Source organism: Clytia hemisphaerica, unplaced genomic scaffold, assembly GCF_902728285.1.
Source record: "Clytia hemisphaerica strain Z4C2 unplaced genomic scaffold, Clytia hemisphaerica genome assembly, whole genome shotgun sequence".
Classification (NCBI taxonomy): Eukaryota; Metazoa; Cnidaria; class Hydrozoa; order Leptothecata; family Clytiidae; genus Clytia; species Clytia hemisphaerica.
This window is the reverse complement of record NW_027103629.1, coordinates 307,753-330,969: the sequence shown is the minus strand read 5'-3', so window position 1 is coordinate 330,969 and position 23,217 is coordinate 307,753. Positions and strand designations below refer to the sequence as shown.

At 34.8% G+C, this 23,217-nt stretch overlaps 1 protein-coding gene across 1 annotated transcript in view; it reads right to left on the bottom strand.

The window, feature by feature from the left end:
• Positions 1 to 21,632, bottom strand: part of LOC136802567 (cysteine protease ATG4B-like) — a 38,879-nt gene extending 17,247 nt beyond the window's left edge. Inside the window, exons 1-8 of the mRNA XM_067059304.1 lie at positions 21,393 to 21,632; positions 6,573 to 6,644; positions 5,250 to 5,348; positions 5,066 to 5,109; positions 4,076 to 4,130; positions 2,826 to 2,898; positions 2,377 to 2,456; positions 1,990 to 2,246 (exon numbers count right to left, since the gene is read on the bottom strand). Of these exons, the coding sequence (XP_066915405.1) occupies positions 1,990 to 2,246; positions 2,377 to 2,456; positions 2,826 to 2,898; positions 4,076 to 4,130; positions 5,066 to 5,109; positions 5,250 to 5,348; positions 6,573 to 6,644; positions 21,393 to 21,504 (792 nt within the window). The 5' untranslated portion in view covers positions 21,505 to 21,632. The remainder of the gene's footprint in view (positions 1 to 1,989; positions 2,247 to 2,376; positions 2,457 to 2,825; positions 2,899 to 4,075; positions 4,131 to 5,065; positions 5,110 to 5,249; positions 5,349 to 6,572; positions 6,645 to 21,392) is intronic.
• Between the last annotated feature and the right edge of the window lie 1,585 nt (positions 21,633 to 23,217).

Here is a 23,217-nt window from a genome sequence, read left to right as displayed (position 1 = left end):
AACTCTTTTTGAAAGAAAGTTAACTCAAAATAATTTCACTTGAGATATCATGCTGGAATGTAATGCAGGTGCTATGAAAGGTTATAAAAGAAATTCAGTCAGAGGGGACAGGTTTCCTAGCTAGGTAGAAGGTGGTTTTAGAGCAAATCAATGTTTTCTTATCATATCATCTTATAAATAATTCATCAATTTTGGTACTACCTCTTGAAATGATAAAATGTTGACAAAAATATTTTTATATCATTAATTGTTTGTCATAACAAAGTGCTTATAAAAATAAATATGTTCATGTTATTCTTCGTACCTTGTTCACTTCGAAATAAACAATTACCGACAAGAAATAATTTTTATTTTACGAGTTATTGGTTAGTTTCTTATAAAAGCAGTGCTTATAAAAAATAAATATGTTCATGATATTCTTCGTACCTTGTTTACTTCGAAATAAACAATTACCGACAAGAAATAATTTTCATTTTACGAGTTATTGATTAGTTTCTTATAAAAGCAGTTCTTATAAAAAATTATGTCCGCCCTATTCTCATAACCAATTTATGTAGTACCAGATAAATTTCTTATAAAAGCACTGCTTAGAAAAGAAATATTAATTGATTATTTATTCCATGTGCTCAATAATCACAACTTTATTTGGGTATTATTTTCTAGGTCTTTTTTAATGTATTTTGTTCGCAGAATAGAATTTGGTTACCAATGAAAATATCAATTCCAAATTACAAATCTGCGCAGAGAAGTAATTACATTTCTGCGCAGCTCAAGTATTACAAATTTGCGCAAAGTTTATTACAAATCTGCGCAGGTATTACAAATCTGCGCAGAAAGTATTACAAATCTGCGCAGGTATTACAAATCTGCGCAAGTATTACAAATCTGCGCACAACACTGCCAATCTTAATTTTCTACTTGCAAGGAAGAAGATTGCATTGCTAAAGACTACCTCAATCAAGATTACCTTGTAAAATTAATTTATGCTAGGAGTAGTTTAGCCATCGTGAGTAAACATTCTAGGGTGACTTTGAAAGACTTTGATAAGCATTGAAAATTTGAAAAATTTGATATTTAAAATCGAATTTAATTTCAAAGTGTTCTTGAAAATGTTCAAAAAGAAGATTGGAAGAGGGAAAAGAAACGAGTTTCCACGGCTCTCATTTTATGGCCGGAAATTGACCAATTTAAAGATCAATACAGAAATGACATGAAAAAGAATTGACGTGTTCTTGAAAATCGCTAGCGAAAAAGCTTCATGTGAGAATGGCAGACTTCCGATTTAAGCGTATTTAATATAGATATCGGTAGTTATGTTACTACCTTTTTGGTTAATTCAGCTTTCTAACGTAATTTATGACAATATGAAATAATAGAGAATGGCAATAAATCAACAAATAATGTAGGCGCTACATTTCGCTGGTAGGAATACTTTCTAAGGTTATTCATTACAATTTATTCAATAACATCAATTTTGGGACTTTAATTTTATCTAGTAGGAATTTCCCTGAACGCAAGTAATTGGGCTACAAGATTCGAAATTGTAACATCAGTAAAAAACTAAATTCTAGAAAGTAGGTATGTATAGTTGGTTCGCGTGTTCTCTGTATTTGGGAAGCCTTATCTCCACAAGGCTCCACAAGGACTAAATTGTCTAAGTGACAAGCGAATGGGATCTATATACATATAAACTGATGCCTGGTTGAAAAGTGTACAAAGTGAATGGTGCTTATCTAATGCGAATTAAAATGAGTTCTTTTTCCTATATAGCTTTTCCGTGGGGGTTGTTACGCTGTTGGACGCTGTTTAGTTAAATACTCAGAGTGGTTCTTAAAGTTTTTACTGTACAACAAAACCATTACTAAACCTTCTCAAGCCCATTGTTAGAGGTTTTAAATTCAAATGTAGATACAATTTTGTAACATAAAAAAAGGTTAAAGATTCAGAAACAATAACGAAATGGAATATCAACTCAGTTATTTTACACACCTTTAACGCGGTGAAATATGTTGGATTAGTTTCCGACAGTCCCAACCTCAATGGAATAAAAAGAAGCAAAGGGCGCCAAGTGGCAGTGCTTTGTTTTTCGTTAGATGAAGATGAGCTGAATCTTGTTTTCCTCCTCTTGTTAACATTACAGCATTCACCCTCCTTGGTAGGTGTCGGTAAGGGGGGCGTTTCATTGTGTGAGGACGAACACTCTCCATAACAACCCCAAGTGTCCATATTTGATTTGCAGAGTTTTCCTAAAAATGACACGGAAACAGTAAAAAAAGCATTAGGTTTGCTACTCAATACTTTTCAGCTGTCTTCATATAAAGGCAAATTATGGTAGCTTCGCAGCGAGTTAATAAAACGAAGTATAATTCCCCTTACTTAAATCTTCGATGACGACGGTATTATCCATGGCAACGTGAACTGCGATATCGTTGGCGTCGTCGAACAGCACCAATTTTCTTATAGAAAAAAGACATAATTTGTGAATTATTATGGCTTTTTCGGACAGAGTTAGTCTTATTTCGGGATTCTCATATATGATAGGGAAATCAGTACTGTTGAGTCGGCGCCGCTCATAACACAGCAAAGCCATGATGTAGATTCCTAAGGTCTTAATTTTGAGCAAACATATAATGTCCGATGCATAAAATGAATGGGAGTTTATAGTCTATCAGTTAGACTCATCACAATTCAGTTGGAAGATCGATATCAAGATAACAATAAGCTTGGTATGGTTAGCAGTTTCTTTGTCATTGATGGTGGCAAATACTACTTCAAAAGAAGCAAAACTTTTCAGACATTCAGTGAGAAAGTGGTTTTAAGAATACCTTATGACTTGAGCGATGGTATTTGGTCCGAACCATTGACCAACAGACTTTCCCTCTCCGACACCCATTTGCGCTGAAAAGTAAAAAAAAAACAAGGAATTGAAACTTGATTGGTTTCAAGGACTGTCATTAGGCTTTGCGCTGCTGCGCTGGAAGGTCAGCCCGAAATCCGAAATGCTAAGAAAGATTAATTAGATGATATTGAATTCGCTAGATAGAGTCATACGTGTTTTCTCAATATAGGAGTTTCTCGCTGTGATTGACCTTATCCAAGCTTTTTAATCGCTTTTGAGGAAATATAAACAAACCAAAACAGACTCTGAAACGAAACTTTGCGAGAAAAGGAATATGATTGATTTGGTCATGTTTTTAGCTCTCAAATGTTTTTCTAAGCCACAAAGATAGATGACGGTCAAATAGTGACAATTCAAACAAAAAAAATAGTTTTGAAAAAGATTTTTTTGCGACGATTCAAAAATATGAAGAATACACGGTCTTTCCTGATTCTTTTCGGGAATTCTTTTCGGAAAATTGGCAAAATTTCCATTCTGATTTGCCAAAATTGATAAATTCTAACCCAATTTACCAATCAATTACTGAAATTCAGTACCAAAAGCTTGAAATTAGTGAAATACCCACTCCAACCTCAAAAGGGATACCGGGTACTAACCTTTTTAAGATTCAATATTAGACACCACCAGTTACCCGGTGGGTCAGTATCCTGCGGCTGTACCCCCTCCCCTCCCGTTCCTTGCTGTTCTTTTAAAATTCAAGAATCACTTAAAAAGAATACTCTAAGCATAGGCGGTTTTAGACCATGTCGAGCTGAACTTATCAGAGAAAGAGATTTGTAATTGTAATTTTATTGTCTTTTAACGAGCGTTGCACTCCTTCACATGTTTCAAACCTACTTGCTCTGTTGTCTCAAATCCACCAGTGTCTAAGGCTCACTATTGAAAAGTTTTATGAATCTAGATGGTTGTTGTCCTAAAAATTTCAGCATTAGGGTTATTCGTTAGAAGTGTTTTCAGGGTCGGATACAGGAGGTAGGCTATCTTATTCATGGAGAGTAATTAGTTTCCATATAAGGTAATACGATAATAAAGTGCACTCTCCTCCATTGGTTATAGCCTCCCTCTGTATCCGAGCCTGTGTTTTCACTACGCTGTTGCTTCTAGAGCAAATACCGCGATGTATACGGCAAAACCAGTAGAACTCCCTAAAAATGATCTGTTATTAATAACAATTACCTATTTGATGTATGGAATATAAGCTGTCCTTTTTGTCCAAAAATTCTCGGAGAATCTAGGGTAAGAGTTTAAACAGAAAGATATGAATGAAATATTTCATGTGTTACTTAAACAAGCCTGAACAACAAATAGTTGACAGGTAATTTAAATCAGAATCAATTATTTTATTCATATCAACCAGTACACAACATTCAGTTTAAGGCTGAACAGTCTCATGTGTTTTGATTTGAATAAAAAACGTTCTAGAGTTCATTAGCCTGATCTGCCCCAATCTACTAGCAGGCCCTGTTTGTTAAAAATTAGTCACTTTTGCTTATCAGCTTCAGCGAAAGGTAACACGATCATTTAAATGAGTCGGTTGAACAAGCAAGTTAGGTAATCTCATTCACTATATCCCTTGAAACAATTATACAAAGCGTGGTGCTAATATCAATGTAGATGGTCGAAACTAAGCTCCAATCACGATATAAATCATGATATAAATTACACGGGCCTTGACTTTTAGTTAATTTTCTATTCCTAATATAAGTCATTTTTTCGTTGCCCCGAAAAGAGCTTCTTAATTTCATGGAATTATTAGTAGTTTAAGTGGTCTCAATTTTTCTTAAATCGATTTTAAAGATCCTCCTGTCAAAAGTCTCTTCCCGAATTTCACAGTTTTTTTCGTACCAAAGTTCGAGACTGTCGAAGTTACATAACTTAATGCTTTGCTGACGTAAAGAACACCGCACTAAAAAATACGAATAGAGGCTTTTTCAACATAAATTTTTTTTTAATGTTAAGGGTCTGTTTTCTCTTCATGTCAAAAGAGTCTTTGAGCTACCAAAAAATAATATCAGGCAAAGAGTGTCGTAAAAAATATCATCAGCTCAATGCAATTTCATTTAATAAACTTAATTAGATTTTTCAAAACCTAGGGTTGATCAAAGATATCAAACAACTGCCTAATCAACTTGACCTCCCTAAAAAAGAAAATCTTTCTGCATTTACCTGCATATATTTCGTATTTCTTTTATCTCGCTCCCAACTCCAATCTAAGAACAATAAAAATACATCATGATGACATCATCTAAAAATTAGTTTTTGAACTTCACTTCCTACAGAGTACAGAGGAAAATAGTCCTGGATTTCATTCCACATCTGAATTATTTTTTCTGATCAAAGTAATGGATACCTCTCCCAAGATGCCGACACTGTAAAGCTTGGCCTAGCATCATTTGTCCGCATCTCAGCATGCATCCCCAACCAGCGTCTGATGTTGGACCAGTTCCACCTTGAAAATAAATGACAAGAGAAGAGATATTAAAGATAATGATACCTTTAACAATTGTCACGAGTGATATGATATAAGATATAGGTGTAAAAATATTTCAGTGGAATATTTTTACATTTATATCTCATGTGGACTACCCTCATTACACTTATAGAAAGCCCAAAAGTTGAGACTTTTTAGGATGGACCTGGGATTCAATAGAGGTCCTTGGTAGGGATAAGATCAGAGCTGACCAAAGGTTGAAATGTCCCTTACTCTTAGGTTCCAAACAAACACCCCCCCCCCTAATTGCCGGGGAGGTTGAAAATTGTACTTCTGGAAACCCAAAACTAAGGTAAATATAGGCTAAAATCAGGCTATTTAGAGCAAAATAAGGGGGCTTCTCTTCATGACGGCTGAAAATATTCTTAAAGATTAATAAACGACCCTAATAAGGTCCGTTCTTAATTTTCGAAAAATTAACAAGCGGGGGGGGGCGTTTATTTGGAACCTAAGAGTAACTATTCAAATAGAGAGTGGCACTAACAAAAAAGTGTTTATTTCACTTTTATTTTCTCAACCTGTAAAAATGGCTGCTTTAAAGCCATTGACCTTTTACATAGTTATAATGTATGTTGATTCAGCAGATTGAAATAAATAGAATCTTTTGTAATGAATAAAGAAAAATGTGGAGCAAGATTTTTTTCTTCCTTTTATTTACAAATTTGAAAGGACTTTTTTATTAAAATTTTGCTGACATCAGTTTCAGACGAGTCGGGTGTATATAACACCGTATAATTCCTTTAACTAAAGTAATGCTTTAGCAAATTATTATCACTTTGCCATGAATCTATGTATATATGAAGCTGCTTGCTGATCTTCCAAAAAAACAATTTTTTATTATTGGGTCCTTCAAAAATGTAACCCGTTCCTTCTAACTCTTTTTCGACATTTTTCAAAGTCAAAGTGTTCTAAATTGATGGTCTGCATGATATATAAAAAACGCAAACGTGCTTCCTTCTATTTTTATTTCAGAAAATGGTTAAAAGGTTGTACAATTCTTTTAGACTGCTATTTTTTGAAAATTCAGCATTTTCAACGTCAAAGCATTCTAAATTGATCGTCTGGTTTTGGTGATTCGTTTTAACTACGATGTTTTCAAAAGTTCAATATTTTTTCGAAAAGATTCAGACCGGATTTGAATATTTTTAACCGTTAATCGTTACGTTAACAAATAGTACTTACCTATTGGCAAGAAGTTCCTTCGATATGTAAACCATAAACGATTGTATACATATTCGTTTATCTCTTTCATTTCTGAAAAGTGAGAAAATCAAGTTGTCATAATATTTACTGAAAAATTGAAACCAGTCTATAAAACTGAAAAAAAATCGGTTTTTATCAGTATCCAGAGAAAAATTTATGGATTTCTTTTGGATTAAAGCCATAAACAGCACGGACAATCAAACAAACATTCATTTTTCTACAACAAAGTAAAGAGGCGCGGAAAACCCGAGTTACAAAAACTCGAGTTACAAAAACCCGAGTTACAAAAACTCGAGTTACAAAAACCCGAGTTACAAAAACCCGAGTTACGACGAATGTGACGTCACAAGTCTTGAATTATGACGTCATAAGTGGGCTTCTTAACTCGAAAATGTTTTTTACTGTGGTTTTGTAACTCGAAATATATTTTTATAATTTTGTTTTAGAGTTACGTAACTCGAAAATAAAATTCAAATTTCAATTTTCGAGTTACGTAACTTGAAATTGTAGTACATTATTTGAACTTTCGAGTTATATTCAGGTGAAACCAAGTCGGCCAAAAATTCTAGAATTCATATAATTAATAAATATACACCATTTCTTTCGAGAAGAATCAATAGATCCGATTAGAATAGAAACTTATTTTAAAGCGGAAATGATAGAAACAGCGTCAAAAAATCTAATTTACAAAACAATAATTATAATAGACCAGAAGAGCAGACGTCATAAACATGATTTTGAACAATCAGAAAAATATTTTAAACAATCATTCTAAACATTTATTTTATCGATTACAATTCATTATATTATTTTTGTACATTGCGCAATTGAGAATCTTTTCAACGAAATATGTGTTGTGTTTTTTTTATAAGAACGTCTAAAAATTCGAAGCCTTCGGATCTTTAGCTTTTTTAGTTGAGCCTTATTAGCTTTTTTAGTTGAGCCTTATTAGCTTTTTTAGTTGAGCCTTAGGGCCTTAAAATTTTCTTGAAATGTTCCTATTTCACTATTAGCATTAGGTGAGTATTTTCTGCAATTTTCTAAGATTAAGAAATTAGGTGTTTTTGACGTTTTGAGTCCATAAGGCCTTAAAATGTCAAGAAATGTTCTTAACTTATTGTTAATATTTTAGCCCTCGAATCGAAACCTTATGTTCTCGTATGGTTTATTCTTAAAGAATGTGTGAAAAACCTAAAGAAACTACAAGTTCCACCGAACTTTTTTAGCGAAAGGACAATGAATTTGAATTTAACAAATAGGGATTGTGAAATACAAAATGTATTTCGAGTAATCGAATCTTTTAGATTTAGTCTACTTCACCCAACAAAACCTTCAGAAATTCCCATCAAAATAGAGGTATATAACAAGAAAATTACAGAAAATTAAATTTTTTACCGTCCCCTTTCATTTTTATTCCCTTCCTCTCTTCTTTTAGTTTTATAGATCAAAAACCCCATTCGTAAACTAAAAGAAAAAAAGCACTTTTTAGAATTTTTGGCCAACTTGGTTGCGCTTCAACATAACTCGAAATATTTTTTTTAAATTTTGTTTTAGAGTTACGTAACTCGAAAAATGGAATTTAAAATTTATTTTCGAGTTAATAAGTCCCCTTATGACGTCATAATTTGAGACTTATGACGTCACATTCGTCGTAACTCGGGTTTTTGTAACTCGGGTTTTCCGGGCCTCCAAAGTAAAGGGAAGATTGAAAAACCAATCTTATAAGAAAAATTAAGTAGTGTGGTGAAGGTAAAACTCCCATCTGCCGGGTCCACAGGTTGCGGATAGTGGAACGGCCTCCAGATATGGAGGTTAACTGCGAATATCAAAATAAGCAGTCCTGGACAAAATCCCGGTTTGCCCTTCAGCAAGGCATAGTAACCGGCAGCTGCCCTGCCCGGGTAAGTGGCAAAATCATCGGCAGCAGGATGGTGGATTGAAGTACATGCGTAATAGTCAAAATACAAATCGGTTGTGGTTAAACTGTGTTCGAAAGAAGACAAAACACCCACGTGAGACGAGTACTGCGCTTGGAAAGTCCTTTAGCAAGTGTCCAAGAACTTTTTCGCTAAATTACTCAAATGAATGACTCACCCAAATCAACGGCCCCTAGTCCCAGGCGCTCACAAGAGAAGGGGTGCTAACAATCACCTGGCTAACACGATGAACATAGGTACGTGGAATGTTCGAACACTTAATAATGAGGGTAACCTCGAAATTTTAATTGACACTAGCAAACGTTTAGACATTAAAGTTCTAGGTGTATCCGAGACACACTGGAGCTCCGAAGATGACGATATTTTCGAAATGGACAGCTATGTAATTTTAAATTCGACAAGACAAGACAAAATTCGCCGACAAGGTGTAGCATTTGTAATCGAAAAGGAACTTTCAAACAGCATAGTTGACTATAATCAATATTCAGAAAGAATGATTAGTTTAACCCTAAAATCGTCGTCCGGATCAATCACTTTCCTTCAAGTCTACACCCCATATTCAAGTTATGATGACGAATTTGTTGAAACATTTTATAATAACATCCAACAGAAAATTGATGCTCTCCCTAAATCCTCTACTGTCTACCTACTCGGGGACTTCAACGCCAAACCCGGAACAGATTTCAATGAAGCAATGCCAGAAGTTGTAGGACAATACGGTTTAGGAAATACAAACGATAGAGGATTCACCCTGCTTCAATTTTGCGCCATCAACAACTTTGTACTTACAAACACGCTATTTCAACATAAGGAAAATAGAACGGATCACATGGATTTCGCCAGACGGTTTAACACAGAATCAAATCGACTTCATTATAACAAATCAAAACAACAAAGGAAGTATTAAAAATAGTCGATCCTATCAATCAGCAGACATCGGTTCCGATCATTCACTCGTCATTGCTACAATTGTTTTTGATAAACAGGTAATAAAATGGCCACGAAAGAAAAACACACGATATGATGTACAGAAACTATTAAACAAAAACACTGCAGAAGACTTCAGGATATCAATAGGCGGAAGATTTGCACCGCTTATGCTACTAGAAGGATCTGATGTTGATGAACTCTACGATAAATTCAAAACCACTACGAACAAGGCTACTGAGGAAACCGTTGGACGACTTAGAAATAAACTAGCTGAAGGACTTGGAAAAAACGTAGCATTACTTTGTCACCAGCGTAGACAAGCAAGAATTAATTTCATCAAGCATCCCAGAGACCCCGACATTAAAGAAAGATACAGGACTCTAAATAACTCGGTGAAGAGAGAAATACGAAAATTTAAATCCCTAAAATTAGAAGCAAAAATAAACCAAATGGAAAAAGACTTTCAAAATAATAACAGCCACAACCTTTTCAAATCTCTAATCGCTATATATGCCTCAGAAACATGGGTTCTGACTACAAGGGAAGAAAACAAACTGAACGTTTTTGAAATGAGATGCCTTAGGTCAATAATAGGAGTTTCGAGGCGTGACAGAATCAGAAATGTAGACATACGAAGAATGACACAGTCCGAAAAAACGATCGTCGAAGTGATCAAAATCAAAAGGATGAAATGGTTCGGACATGCATGCAGAAAGCCGAACACATCACTTGTGTACCAAAGCTTCAAGCAAGATTTTCCAAATAAGAGGCCGAGAGGTAGACCACCAAAGAGATGGTCCGATCAGATCAGAGCCGACACAAGATTGCCACTCCTCACAGCGGAACGAAACACAAGAGACCGTTTGAAATGGGCAGAGTCTGTCAGAAGAGTCGCAAAGGGTCGACGGACCTATGTTAAGTCAAATAAATCATAAGAAAAATTCATTGTTGATCTATTGTGACAAAATAATGTAAAATTTACATGTCATCCGATATGGAGACTTATCTAAAATCTAGGGTCTGTGTTGGCGGGAAAATCTTATACGACCTCTTTTTTTTCCAGAAGAATCACCCTTATCTTTATCCTTGAGCGTATCATAAAACACGTCCACTCTGGTGGGTTTGAATGGAGGGTATTTATCGACCTACAAAAAGAGGAATTTTTTTTTACTTCTAGAGGGATTTTCAGAAAGAATCATTCTCACGACTCTCACGTCAGTATTTTTCAAGGAGCATTTTCAGAAAAGATTATTCCCACAGCTGGATAGCCCTGAATTAGTAGTATCCAAAAATGGTATGGTTTGTCAGCTTTCGATGTTTAGATCTCGAGATACATATTTTGGTTTAAATATTGAAAATTATCGATATTTTTGCTAAGTCAGCAGTTTTTCAGCATATTTAACCATCTTAAAAATGAAATATCTCAAGATCGGAACATCGAAAGTTAACAAACCATACCATTTTCGGATACTACTAATTCAGGGCTATCCAGCTGTGGGAATAATCTTTTCTGAAAATGCTCCTTGAAAAATACTGACGTCGTCGGAAAACGCCTAAAACGTCGATTTTTCGCCTTAAAATGCCATTTCTCGGCACCAGGTGGTCGAAACTTAACAAATAACCCCATTTTCTTTATCTAATTTTCACGCTGAATCCGCTGGTAGCCTCAGATATTTGATTTTCAGACTTCGAAAAAACTGTTATTAAAGGGGGAACCCTTGATAAGTTCTATCGATTAACTAAAAATCGTTTCACTCGAAAACTGCAGGAGATTCGAAGGGCAAATGTTTTTCGTCAAGCATAATATAAAAAATTTGCCCTGATGTTGGTTTATTGTTATAACTTTGGGCTTCTGTGACAACACTGTACCCAAATCTATAGGAAAGGGTCGGATATTATCCATGTTATATTTTGAATTTTCGGTAAAATAATGTACTGTAATGTGCAATCAAAAATTGAAGTAAAGATGACGGATGATGGAATTTGGACTTTCCGACTCAAAGGAATCGGAAAATTAAGAAACATTATCAGTCGATCGGACGACGCGAACACAAGTTATTTGTGATTGCAGCCTTCCTAATAAACTTGGTGGCCCTTCCTTTGGGACAATATAATATTTTCGAACTGAACTTTATTGGAAATGTACCGGGTGCGCTATAAAAAAGTCCCATACCCAAAACTTAAAATCGCCAAAATTACAAAAATTTAGATAGTTTTATGATGTAGCCAATTTTTGCCATTTTGGCACTTTTGATTGTTAAGGGGGCTTTTGGATTGTTTTGGGTAAGTGCAGTATATACAGATATATGGGTATACAGATTTGTCAAGATAGTGTGCGTTTACAAATTTAAGGTTTTTTGTTGACTCTTTTCGTATTTCCTCAGATTACTCCACTATAGGCGCTAAATGCTCATATTGCACCAGGAAAACTCCTCTTATTGGTTCGTTTTTCCCGCGCAATTCTTGCCAGATAATCCATTCCAATCCAGAGCAGGCAGACAAAGATTTTGTAGGCAGTTTTTTGATTGGTTCATTTACTTGAACCTGATTGGTTCATTTATTTGAACATGTTGCTATTTATGAGAAAAATTCGACAACAAAGAAAAGACAATTTGTTTACACACCTACTTGATTTGGTGATGTCAGCTAGCCTAGAGAAGGACTTGTGTTTTTCGACTAAAAAAGCTGATTTTACCATTACCATTATTTTAATGATTTTAGGAGGGGAAAAAGGGCACGTACGTGACAAATGACCTGTTCACTTTTAGCTTTTATTTTGAAATATCCCTTAGCTGGCATCAAAAAATTGTTCTGTTCGCGACACCCGACATCATCATAATATTTTCCACTGATTTTTTTTGTGCGGAGAAACAGGAAAAAATATGGAAAAAGCAAATTTTTCCTTTGATGTATAATCTTTTCTCTGCAGAACAAACGAAATAATTTCTTTCTTTTTTGCTACCTTTTTTTCCTGTTTGACACTTTTCTGAAATTATAAATTGTTTCGTGATTTTCTTTTGTTTTTTCAGCATTTTGGAGATTACGAAAAATTCTGACCGACTGACCCATATTCTTCTAAATTTGGCTCGCCTTCTTTCAAAAACTATATTATACTTTTCCTCATTTTTTTCCGTTTTTTTATGCATGATAGTATATAATATTTCATCTCTTTTTTGAAATTAAGTAGTATTCCTTAATTTATTATAAAATATTCTCCTTTTTGTAAAGGTGAAGCGTGACGCTACAGATCAAGTCTGTGTTTTGACTGGACTCGCCAACCTTTATAATTATAAGGGTACAGTCTGTTTCTTGTGACAAAATCCCCTGAGTGTGTCATTGTTTCATGCTTGAATGATATTCTTAAGTTATTCTTTTTAGAAGAGAAGGACTCTAATAATGTTTCGAATTGCGGGATTTTCGGAAAGACTGCAGCGAATTTAAAAGAAAACTGCTCTTAAGTTCCCTAAAGTTTCTGTCTCTTTGTTAATTTCTACCTGAAGGTATTTACACTCCTTACTTAATTCCTTTATTTTTAAATTTCTTTTTGCTAAGTTCTTTGAATTTTGATGATTACCAACTTTTTAGAATTACCTTTTTTAAGAATTTTTAGACTAATAAACTATTTATTCAATATTTTTAAATATTTTTTACTATTTTTTACTATTTAAACCTTGCAAACCCAAAGTACAAAATCTTGGAATCGGGGGAAAGATTTCTATTTCTATTATATAGTGAAGATATGTAATATCTGTCATTGTTGAAAAAGAAAAGTATTGATACATAAATAACTCAAACTGATAAAAACGAAAAAAGTGAAGAATATTTCTTAATTATGTATGAGTATATTTACGATTTTTTTTGGTATTTTTAATTTTTTAATTTTCAAATCATTCCGAAACAGAGGGTAATTTAGCAAAAAAGTCAAAGGGAATTAGATAGTGGTATGTGAAAGAAAAACCTGATCCAAATGAAGATAGAAGAAAAGTAATAGTGGAGAAACAATGAATTGCAAAAAAAAATTTGATAAACACACTTCCGTACAATAATTTACACATGTCAAGTTCATCAAAATTACACAAGTTCATCAAAATACTTACAAAATGGGGACAAATACAATAGCAAATACATCAAAAAACATACAAATAAAAAACACAACCTGAAGTCCCAGACTTGTGACTGGCATAGTGACTTTCCACGTGTTTAAGGGCCAACATTCAGTCGCCTTCAGAAAACATAACAGAAAAAGGAAGCGACAAGCAGCTTCCACACAAAAAACAGACACTGCAACAAAATACAGTACAAAAGGGCAAAATGACACACTGTAACAACTTAATACACTACAGGTGAAAGAAACATTTGTAGCAAACAACATCTCACACAAAAACAGAAAAATATCACACAAAAATTGAAAAAAAAACACAAAAAACTTTCAAACACAGAATCAGAAGTTGGACGAGAACCTGCTTCGTGCCACGACAGGACGACCGCACGGGGAAAAGGAAAGCAGAAAATGAATAACTCCGATGCTAATTTCTCAGAAATAATAATAAAAAATTAAAAAAAAATTAAAAAAAAAAATTACAATTTGAAAATATATAAAAATTCTTCGAAGGTTTTCCCATACTTCCTAAAACAGTCCGGAAACCTGGAAAAACATTTGACAACTTGCTTCTTCAAGAAAGCATTTGAAGCTCCCTGGTTTCGCATTCGAATGAAAAGCTCAGTGACTCTAGGAGTCAGATCTTCAAACATGAGTGTGCTACGTGCAATCCGTAAAATTTCTGAAAAAGTAGATCTATAAGAAATGCACAATGGGATGTTACTGTTGGCATGTGGCTTCCTTACAATGAAGAAGGGAAAGGTTTCTCTCTTATCAAAAAGTTTATATCTGAAAATATTGTTTTTTCAGCAGTGATATCTAGATCTAAAAACGATGCATGGTTTCCATGGTGCTCAACTTTGAGATCTAATTCTTTAGGGTGAATCTGTTTGTAGCAATTATGAAACTCATCTCTGTCATTTAAGGCACACAAATCATCAATAAATCTGCCTACAGAGTGGAAGTTATAGGCACTAGGCGAACTAGCAGAAATGAGACTTTTGACATACTCAAATTCAAAATAGTACAATCTATTCCCATGGGAATTCCAATTTTACGGATTGCACGTAGCACACTCATGTTTGAAGATCTGACTCCTAGATTTAGCCCATCTGTTCTTAGGTTTACTTAGTCTGTATTTTCTTCAGTGCATATATATGACTTTATTATATTCTAGTTCTATGAAGTTTTTTTATTTTTCCATTTGATGTTTAATTATTTTCAATTAATTTAATTTAGATAGTTGATAGCTCACTTATTTATGTCAAAATACTGGTCGTGTTTTGCAAGGTCCAGTACACTTTTACACAGCCTTCGGTGTTGCAATCTATGCAAGTTTACTCATTCTATCTTACGCTCTGTCGTGATTCTATCTCACCGAGTTCTTAGATCTATTTTGTCGCTTACTTTACCTCTTGCCACCAATAGTACTTGAACCTTAGTCTAGTCTAGCTTATAACATTATGTTAGTATTTTTTTTTTTAATATATTCGTTAATTTTTTATAATAGCACACATTGCGATGGCCTCAGCTAGCATACTCAGATACTCGGATTTGTTTAGGTTTTAGTCTAGCTCTATCACTATTCACATTTTACCCCTTATACTTCTTTAATCCTAATCATTTTATTCGTCATACTAGCCCACCGCTTCGTCCCTATCTGCTTGTCCGCATACGGCCCCAATTTTTCTTCAGTATACTACCAGGTTATTTTACAATTTTTTTCTAGACATTGCACATATATTATATACAGAATTTTCAGGTGAAGAGCCAAATGTAAATTTTGGAAATGCCAGAAATATATCATTATTATTATTATTATTATTATGCACTGTTTAAGAATAGAACTTTGAAGAAGCAATTTTTTATCAGAAAGAACACACACTCAGACAGCGAAGATATGCTAAAAAAAAAATTAATAATAATAATTTAAAAGCACTAGTAAAAGCAACATAAAAAAGAAGACAAAATGTTTTCAGAAATTTTAGAAGAAAAATTTCAAAAGTGAATTTTGTGAGAAGATTGAGACTAAAATTCCAAACACAAAAATTGTTGAGATTTAGAGAATTATGAGGTAGATGTGACCAGAAAAGGTTTTAAAATGACTTTATGCTAAAAATAGTATCAAATGTGTGTATATATAATGAATAAGTTTATTCAAAAATATATATGATAAATTAAAATGATCGAAATTGTTTTTAGTATTAGAGAGTTCAGCAAAAAAAAGGATAGAATGTAGGTAAGATTAGAATAGATGAGCTCGAGACTCAAGAACTTGAAAATGTAATGATTCAGAGAGAAAATAACTTATTTAATAGTATCATCAATTATGACGTCATAAGCAGGTTTTCTTAAAATATCTCTAATTATACTGAGAAGAAATTTAAGTAACACCAAATCCGATATTCTACATCCAATTACGCTCCGAAAAATATATAATTTGTTATGGTTTATGAACTAGAACTAGGGGCGAAAAATTAATGCAATTTTGGGACATGCATTAAGTTACCCAAGTGGTACTACTGAAGTAACACTCCTTTCCGGTGATTCAGATCCTCTAACAAAAAATTTTTTGTGATCTGTCTCTTAAAAACTAAAGTCCTCAATCCAATCAAGTTCGTTATTTCTAATACCATAGAATCTCAACTTCAGCAACAACTTTCGATGACACACTTTATCAAAAGCTTTGCTGAAGTCGAGTAAGACTGCATCTGCCTGTCCTTTATCATTTATGGTTTTCACAAGGTCATTGACAGTTTTTATTAACTGAGTCTCACATAAATGCTTTTTTCTGAATCCTTGTTGGCGGCCTGTTAGAACATTGTGATGCTCTAGATGGTTGATAATATGACTATGAATGATATGTTCAAGGCTTTACATAAAATTGAGGTTAAACTAACAGGACGGTAACTGTCTGGGTTTGATCGAGATTTATTCCCTCCTTTGTATAGCGGTGTGATGGATGCTTTTTGTCAGTTGTCAAGGATCTTTCCTTGCAACAGAGAGGCTTGAAAGATCATAACAACTGCATCACATATGATATTAGCAGATTCCTTCAAGATTTTAGTTGAGATTCCGTCTGGTCCATTAGCTTTCCCTGGATCTAATTCGGTAAGTAGTTTAAGTACAACGTTCCTCGTTATTATAATTCCATCCATTGGCGAAGATGGTACCCATCATTGTCGGAGAAAACGCTCACGAATTCCTTGTTTAATACTTTGACGATATCAGTATCTGAAGTAAAGGTATCACCATCAACACTTAAAGAGGTGATTCCAATATTGTCTTGTTTTCTTGATTTAGCTGTAATATAGCTGTAAAATTTCTTATGATGGCTTTTATGTTCTGATAGAAAGTTTTTGTTGATGCAGGTTGATGAACAAAGGCAAATTTACAAGTTTTTCTAGCTTTTTTAGAAGCCTCTATATATTTATCTCAGTCAGAGGATTTTTTGGTGTATTTGTGTGCTGTGTGAATCGTTTTGAAGATAATTTGGAGGGGACGTTGTTTTCCGGGGCTGTGGTCATTATGTCCTTGAACTTTGACCAAAAGTCATTGATTGGTGTGTTGATGGTTTCGTTATTTATAAGTTGATTTATTCTGTTGGTTACGTCTATCTATATGTTCATTTTGAAATGGTTGCAATCATTTCTAACAAATCGTCATCAAAGCCCTAATAGTGGATGGCGTTCAATCTACCGAAATTCAAGAATATGATTATATGTGTGAAAGTCCTTGGAGTGTTGATGTCCAATGACTGCAAATTCGAGCATCACATAAACAACGCGTTGGTGTCAATTCTCGGAAGACCTCATCCTGGATTCTCTAACCTAATAACAGCTGTTCATAATTTTCTTTGGCGCACGGTAAACCTCTGAAGGCACTTGAAAATTATACATCTGAGGAAAATAGTCCTCCCGCGGAAAATTCTACAACAAGAATCTTATTGTACGCCGGAAAGTCAAAAACTGATAAGGCGCCCTATTCATAAACACAATCACGCTTTTTTGTTGTCATTCCTAGTCCTTTTAGATGAACGCGGTCCCTATGATTTCGAGATTGCATATTCGTCAGATTGTTTGTTTTCACACATCCCTTTAGAGCTTCAGCGTGGTGTGCAGAAAACAATCACAATCTGATCTCAGGTTAGGATTCTCAGGACCTTCATAACAAGAGCAACTACACCTATTCTCACTCTTTGGAGATTTCTTGTTCTACCCAAACTAAAATATTGCTCCCAACACTGGAATCCATTACTGAAAGCTGATATACAAAGTCTTGAGATGGTCCAATGGAGCTTTATTCGAAAAATCCACCACCCTGAAAAGACATACTGGTCAAGATTGAAGAAATTCAAACTCTACTCGCTGAAACGAAGACGAGAAGGATACATGATTATCTCTACACATGGAAGATCCTTGAAAACTTTGTGCCAAATATCAGCCTCTCAGACGGTTTACGACCTGTTTTTCAACCCAGACTTGGCAGATTTTGTTTTGTCAAAGCCCAAATTCCCAGAAAATCAGCTGTCTTACAGACTAGCCAATATAATTTCTTGTCTACCCGTGGGACAATCTTGTTCAACACAACTCCCTCCCAAAAGACTTGAGGAATTAAAATGATGCCCTTTGCTAACCTTCAAAATAAAGTTAGACAAGTTCCTTGCTTCCGTTCCAGATGAACCCTGTGTTCTGGGGTTTACAACCAATGCTGCATCCAACTCAATTAAACACATCTAAAAGATGCAGGCAGACATTAGATTGCTCACCTGTGCTCACCTAGATGGAAGACCATCGAAAGCACTTCCAGGTATTCCAAGTAAAGTATTTACTATTGTATAATATTCTTCTTTTTATACTTTTTATTTTTATAAACAAGTTTTTGTTAAATATTTGTGATGTTAGCTTTTTTAGGCTTATGCATATAAATGGATAGAAATATAGAAAAGACAAAATGTCAAGATTACACAAAAATACAGGCCAGATATTGACAATCACAGGTGATGTCAACCAAAACCCTATCGAACTGATTTTTGTAATCAAACCATCAAATTTCATTGGTTTTTTTTCAACCTTTTTTTCAAAATTTCAACCTGATCGAACAGTAATCCAACTTTACCGGAAAATATTCAGTTCCATTAAAGGTTCGATTACTTATCCCAATTTGATTAATCAATCAATCAGTGTTTTTGTAGCTCAAATGGTTCCAGTTATTGCAAGCACAACAGCTCTAGCCGAAACGATCCCCAACATGGATTAGCGGAAAAGAGTTATGCTCATGAATCATGCGCTCTGAAAATGATTTGTGAACAAAAACTGTAAATCAATCGAACTTTACCGGGATTGCTCCGTTCGATTGACTTATTGCCTAGACAGTTAGTCACACTAGGAAATCAAGCTTTCAGAAGAAACAACATCAGTCATCTATATACAGGATGTATTTGCAACAAGAAGGATGAGAGTTACCTGAATCAAGTTCAAGATCCCAAGACAATCAATTAAAACTTGAAAACTAAAAATGATACAAAATGACAGATTGCGAACGTGCAGCAGCCAAATATCAACCAGCCAAATATCAACCAACCAACCAATTTTTGTCATTCAATTCCCGAGACAGCACTTTGATTTTTAAGGCCTTGTTTATACGCTAAAGTAAAAATAATTCCGCACATGTAAATGGGTCATTGTTTGAGGTCCAGCAAAATTTCCGGGAAATATCCTATCCGGCGATGCGCGGATCTAGGTGGGTTCCGCCTCCCCTGTATATCTTTTTCTTGGGAAATTGATCTTCAAATTAGTTTTCAAGGTTGGCTTGGCTCAAATTTTTTCATCTATGGCTCTGCAAAGTTTTTGAAAATGTTAATTTCATTAAAAAGCGCTGGGTTATTTTTTCATGAATCACTTTAGAAGTTTTGCAGCGCATTTTTTAGCTTGAGAGTCAAGTAAACGATACAGCGCTTTCGTAGCATTAATCTTTGATACGCATTTTGGCGGGACGCTAGTGTGACTAACTGCTAGACAATCCCATGTCCTGACCAATCGTCCCAAGTTAGAGCCGTTGACCGTATATACCGTGTTAAAAAAATGAAAATTTTGACATACCCCAATGAAGATTCCAAGCACTTTTTTGTGGCCATTATACAGCCAAAGAAAAACTCAATACACCTTTCCCGTAACTCAAACTTCTCAGAAATGGCCCGGGAAAAGGTGTGCTCCACCGTTGTGTATAAAATTGTTTGGGAGGTAAACGAACGCGTTTTTGCCTGTGAGTGGTTAGGGAAAGTGGCTTTTGGTAGGGATCTTCTTTTGGAAAAAGATTTTCAGAGTGGTATAATATCATGAATAGATTGAACATACTAAAATTTGAGGGGATTTTGTTAGACAGAACTCAAAAACTCAAAAAACCAACTTTCCCTAAGGAAACGCAGGCAAAAACAGGTTTGTTTACCTCCAGAGCCCAAACGGTGGAGAGCATCAAAATAATGCGCGCACATTAGTTTTACAAATTACGGGAAATCAGACGTGATTAATCGAACCAATCGAACAGTATTTTTAATCGAACAGTATTTTTAATCAAACTTTGTCAAACTTGATCGAACTTTGTTGGCCGATTAATGTTCGACTAAGTTCAGTTGTTGAACTTTAATCGAATACTCACAAATTTCTCAAAATACAAAGTTCGATTAAGTTCGATTACTGAAATCAAACTTAATCGAACTTTTTTTAAAGAGGCCTCGATAGTTCAATTAGTTTGATTACATTAATCGATCGTAATCGAACTAATCCAAATTAATCAAACTTTGTCAAGTTTAATCAAACAAAAATTTGAGAAAACCCGAGCAACTGAAGGCCGCTCCACTTGCGCGTAACTCGATCGCACTTTTTCGAGCAAAGCTTGCACGATACTTGTCAAAAGAAAAAAAAAATAAAGCATTTCAAGCGCGCGCTACATTTTTATGACGTATATAATCTTTTTTTCCGAGCAAAATGAGTTTTGTTGAATTTGTCAAACCTTTCTTGTTATCGAACTTTATCCCAGACGTCCGCGCTCAATAGGATCGATCATCGGAACGGCTCGATGACGGATCGATATGTGATCAATGGATTACTTAATGATCCGGATAGGAGATCGATAGAGGATCGATACTCAAGATTTTTTTAAGCTTATGATTAGTTATCGATTATTTATCAATCTATCCTCGATCTTTTATCGATCTTATCGACCCTATCGACTCATACTCGATTTACGATTGATGACGAATCGATTAACGATCGGATGACGAATCGATATACTCAATTGAAATACTAGCTCGATAATGGATCAACGAAGGATCGATACTCAAGACTTTTTAATGGCTGAATCTTCCATCGATCTCCTATCCGGATTGTTAAGTAATCCATCGATCACATATCGATCCGTCATCGAGCCGTTCCGATGATCGATCCTATCGAGCGCGGACGTCTGGTTTATCAAAGGGAGTTTTTTGTCGAGTTTGTCGAACATTTCTCGTTGACGAACTTTGTCGAACTTAATATGTTTTTTCAAACTTAATCGAAAACTCACAATGTTAGCAACTTTTGAAAAGTTCGATTCAAGAATTTAATCAAACTTTTGTCATTCGATTAAGTTTGACAAAGTTCGGTAATCGAACTGTTCGATTAATTACGTCTGGGGGAAAGGTGTATTTTGAATTGAGTCTTTTTAAACTCAATGTTGAATTGAGCTTTATCTTTAATAAATCTCAATATTTGAAGAGTCTTTTTTGTAATAGTACAAACCAAAGTAGAGCACTTGCTTTTAGCTGTAATTTTCAAGATTGAGAAAAGTACTTACGTTCGTCAGGCTTAAAGTGTTTGCCCAAAATGTAAACAGGCTTTTCTAAGTTCAAATGTGTCTCCACTGGATCTGTAGCAATCCCTTCGTATGTGAGAAAAGCAACATCCATTTTGTTGCTGGAGAAAATTCAAAATTCAATAAATCTTTATCATCTCTCTCGACGAGTACAGCAGTTTATCAAATGAGTTGAAATTTCAACTCAGAACACTGATATGTGTTTTTGAAACAAACTTTTTTTTCCTCCACTACTACCGCGCCATTATAGTTGTTGTTGTTTTTCTTTTAGAAAATGTTTAATTTGAGGACCGGACTGAAGTCAATGTTGTGATCACATGATCAAATACAGCATTTTGATTGGATAAAATATCAAATCGGCGCTTATGGCGGCTAGATTTCAAAACATTGGCTTTGGCCACCGACATTGAATTCAGTTCTTTTTTGCTGCTTTGGACATTATAAATTGGTTTGATTTTTTTAGATTTTAGTTTCTTTGTATTTGAAACGATGAGAGTGTTGCCTTTTCTGTACTGTGATTTTATAAAGTATGTTGAAAAATGACTGATGTAGCTACGCTACTCTTTTAGCTAGAGGTATTGAAGCAATTCTAGCTGTCAGTTTATACCAATTACCAGCAGGACTCTCCCACTTGTTTTTTTACAATCAATAAAATAGGGCAGGCAGGCAGGATAGCTCTAAAGCTCTAAATCAGCATCTATTAAGATGAAAACCAGAATATGATTTTTGAATGGGGATCAAAAATATAAAGTGTACTTGCAAACTCTAACAAAATTAATAACAGCACTGTCATCATTGACGATAAAACAAACAGCCAATTCGATTGACTTCAAAATATGCCATTTTTGCCCTGATTGCCAATTACTATTTTGCATTCGATTGACAAAAATTTGGCAAATGTGGCAAAATTTGAGTGCCATAAATGCCAAATAAAAAAGATGTGGTGAATCTGGCATTCTTTTGGCATTTTTGGAACTTACATGCGGCATACGTCTCCATACAAAACACTGTTCCCACAAGACCTGTGTTCTTTTCGCGCCGATAAATACTATCTTGTTTAAAACGAAAGTATGTCATTTAAACCGATACTATCTCGTTTAAAAAGAAACTAAGCTCATTTAAAACGAAACTTTCTCATTTAAAACGAAACTATCTCATTTAAAACGAAACTATCTCATTTAAAAAGAAACTATCATATTTATTAACCGAAATATCTCAGTTCGTCGGAAACTTACGTCCTGAAAAGGCAAGTTACAGTAAACGAGTTATAAATACGGTTTTAAAAAAAAGCTGAGTAAGGAAGACGTGCTTTTCTCTGAAGTAGCCAAAAAGTCAAAATTTTGATAAGTCATTCAGTCACGTGGGTCGCGTTTTACTGTCTGGTCTGTATTTTACAGGTGGGGCGGGGGTACATAGGCAAAATGGGTGCTGGGTATGTGCTCGAGCCCCCGGGGGGTACCGTATGTGCCGCCCTCAAGGGTACCTTTTTTGGACTTCTAAAGTCCCGCTAAGGGTCAGAAAAATCAGAAAATCAACTTTCAGTCCCACTAAGGGTCAGAATAAAAGAAAAAATTTCGACTTTTTACCCCCTGAAAGATCGAAATTTGGTCAAAATTGGTCAAATTTGTCCCGCTATAAGGGTCGTAATATTCCCCAAATTTTCCTTTCTTTTATCCTTTTTAGTCCCGGTAAGGGTCCAAAGTTCAAAAATCGGGCCGCACCCTCCCCCGTCAGCTCGCAACCCTAGTACCCCCCGGGCCCCCTCCTTGCCAAGATGCAAGGAAGGGCCCAGCCCTCAACCTCGATC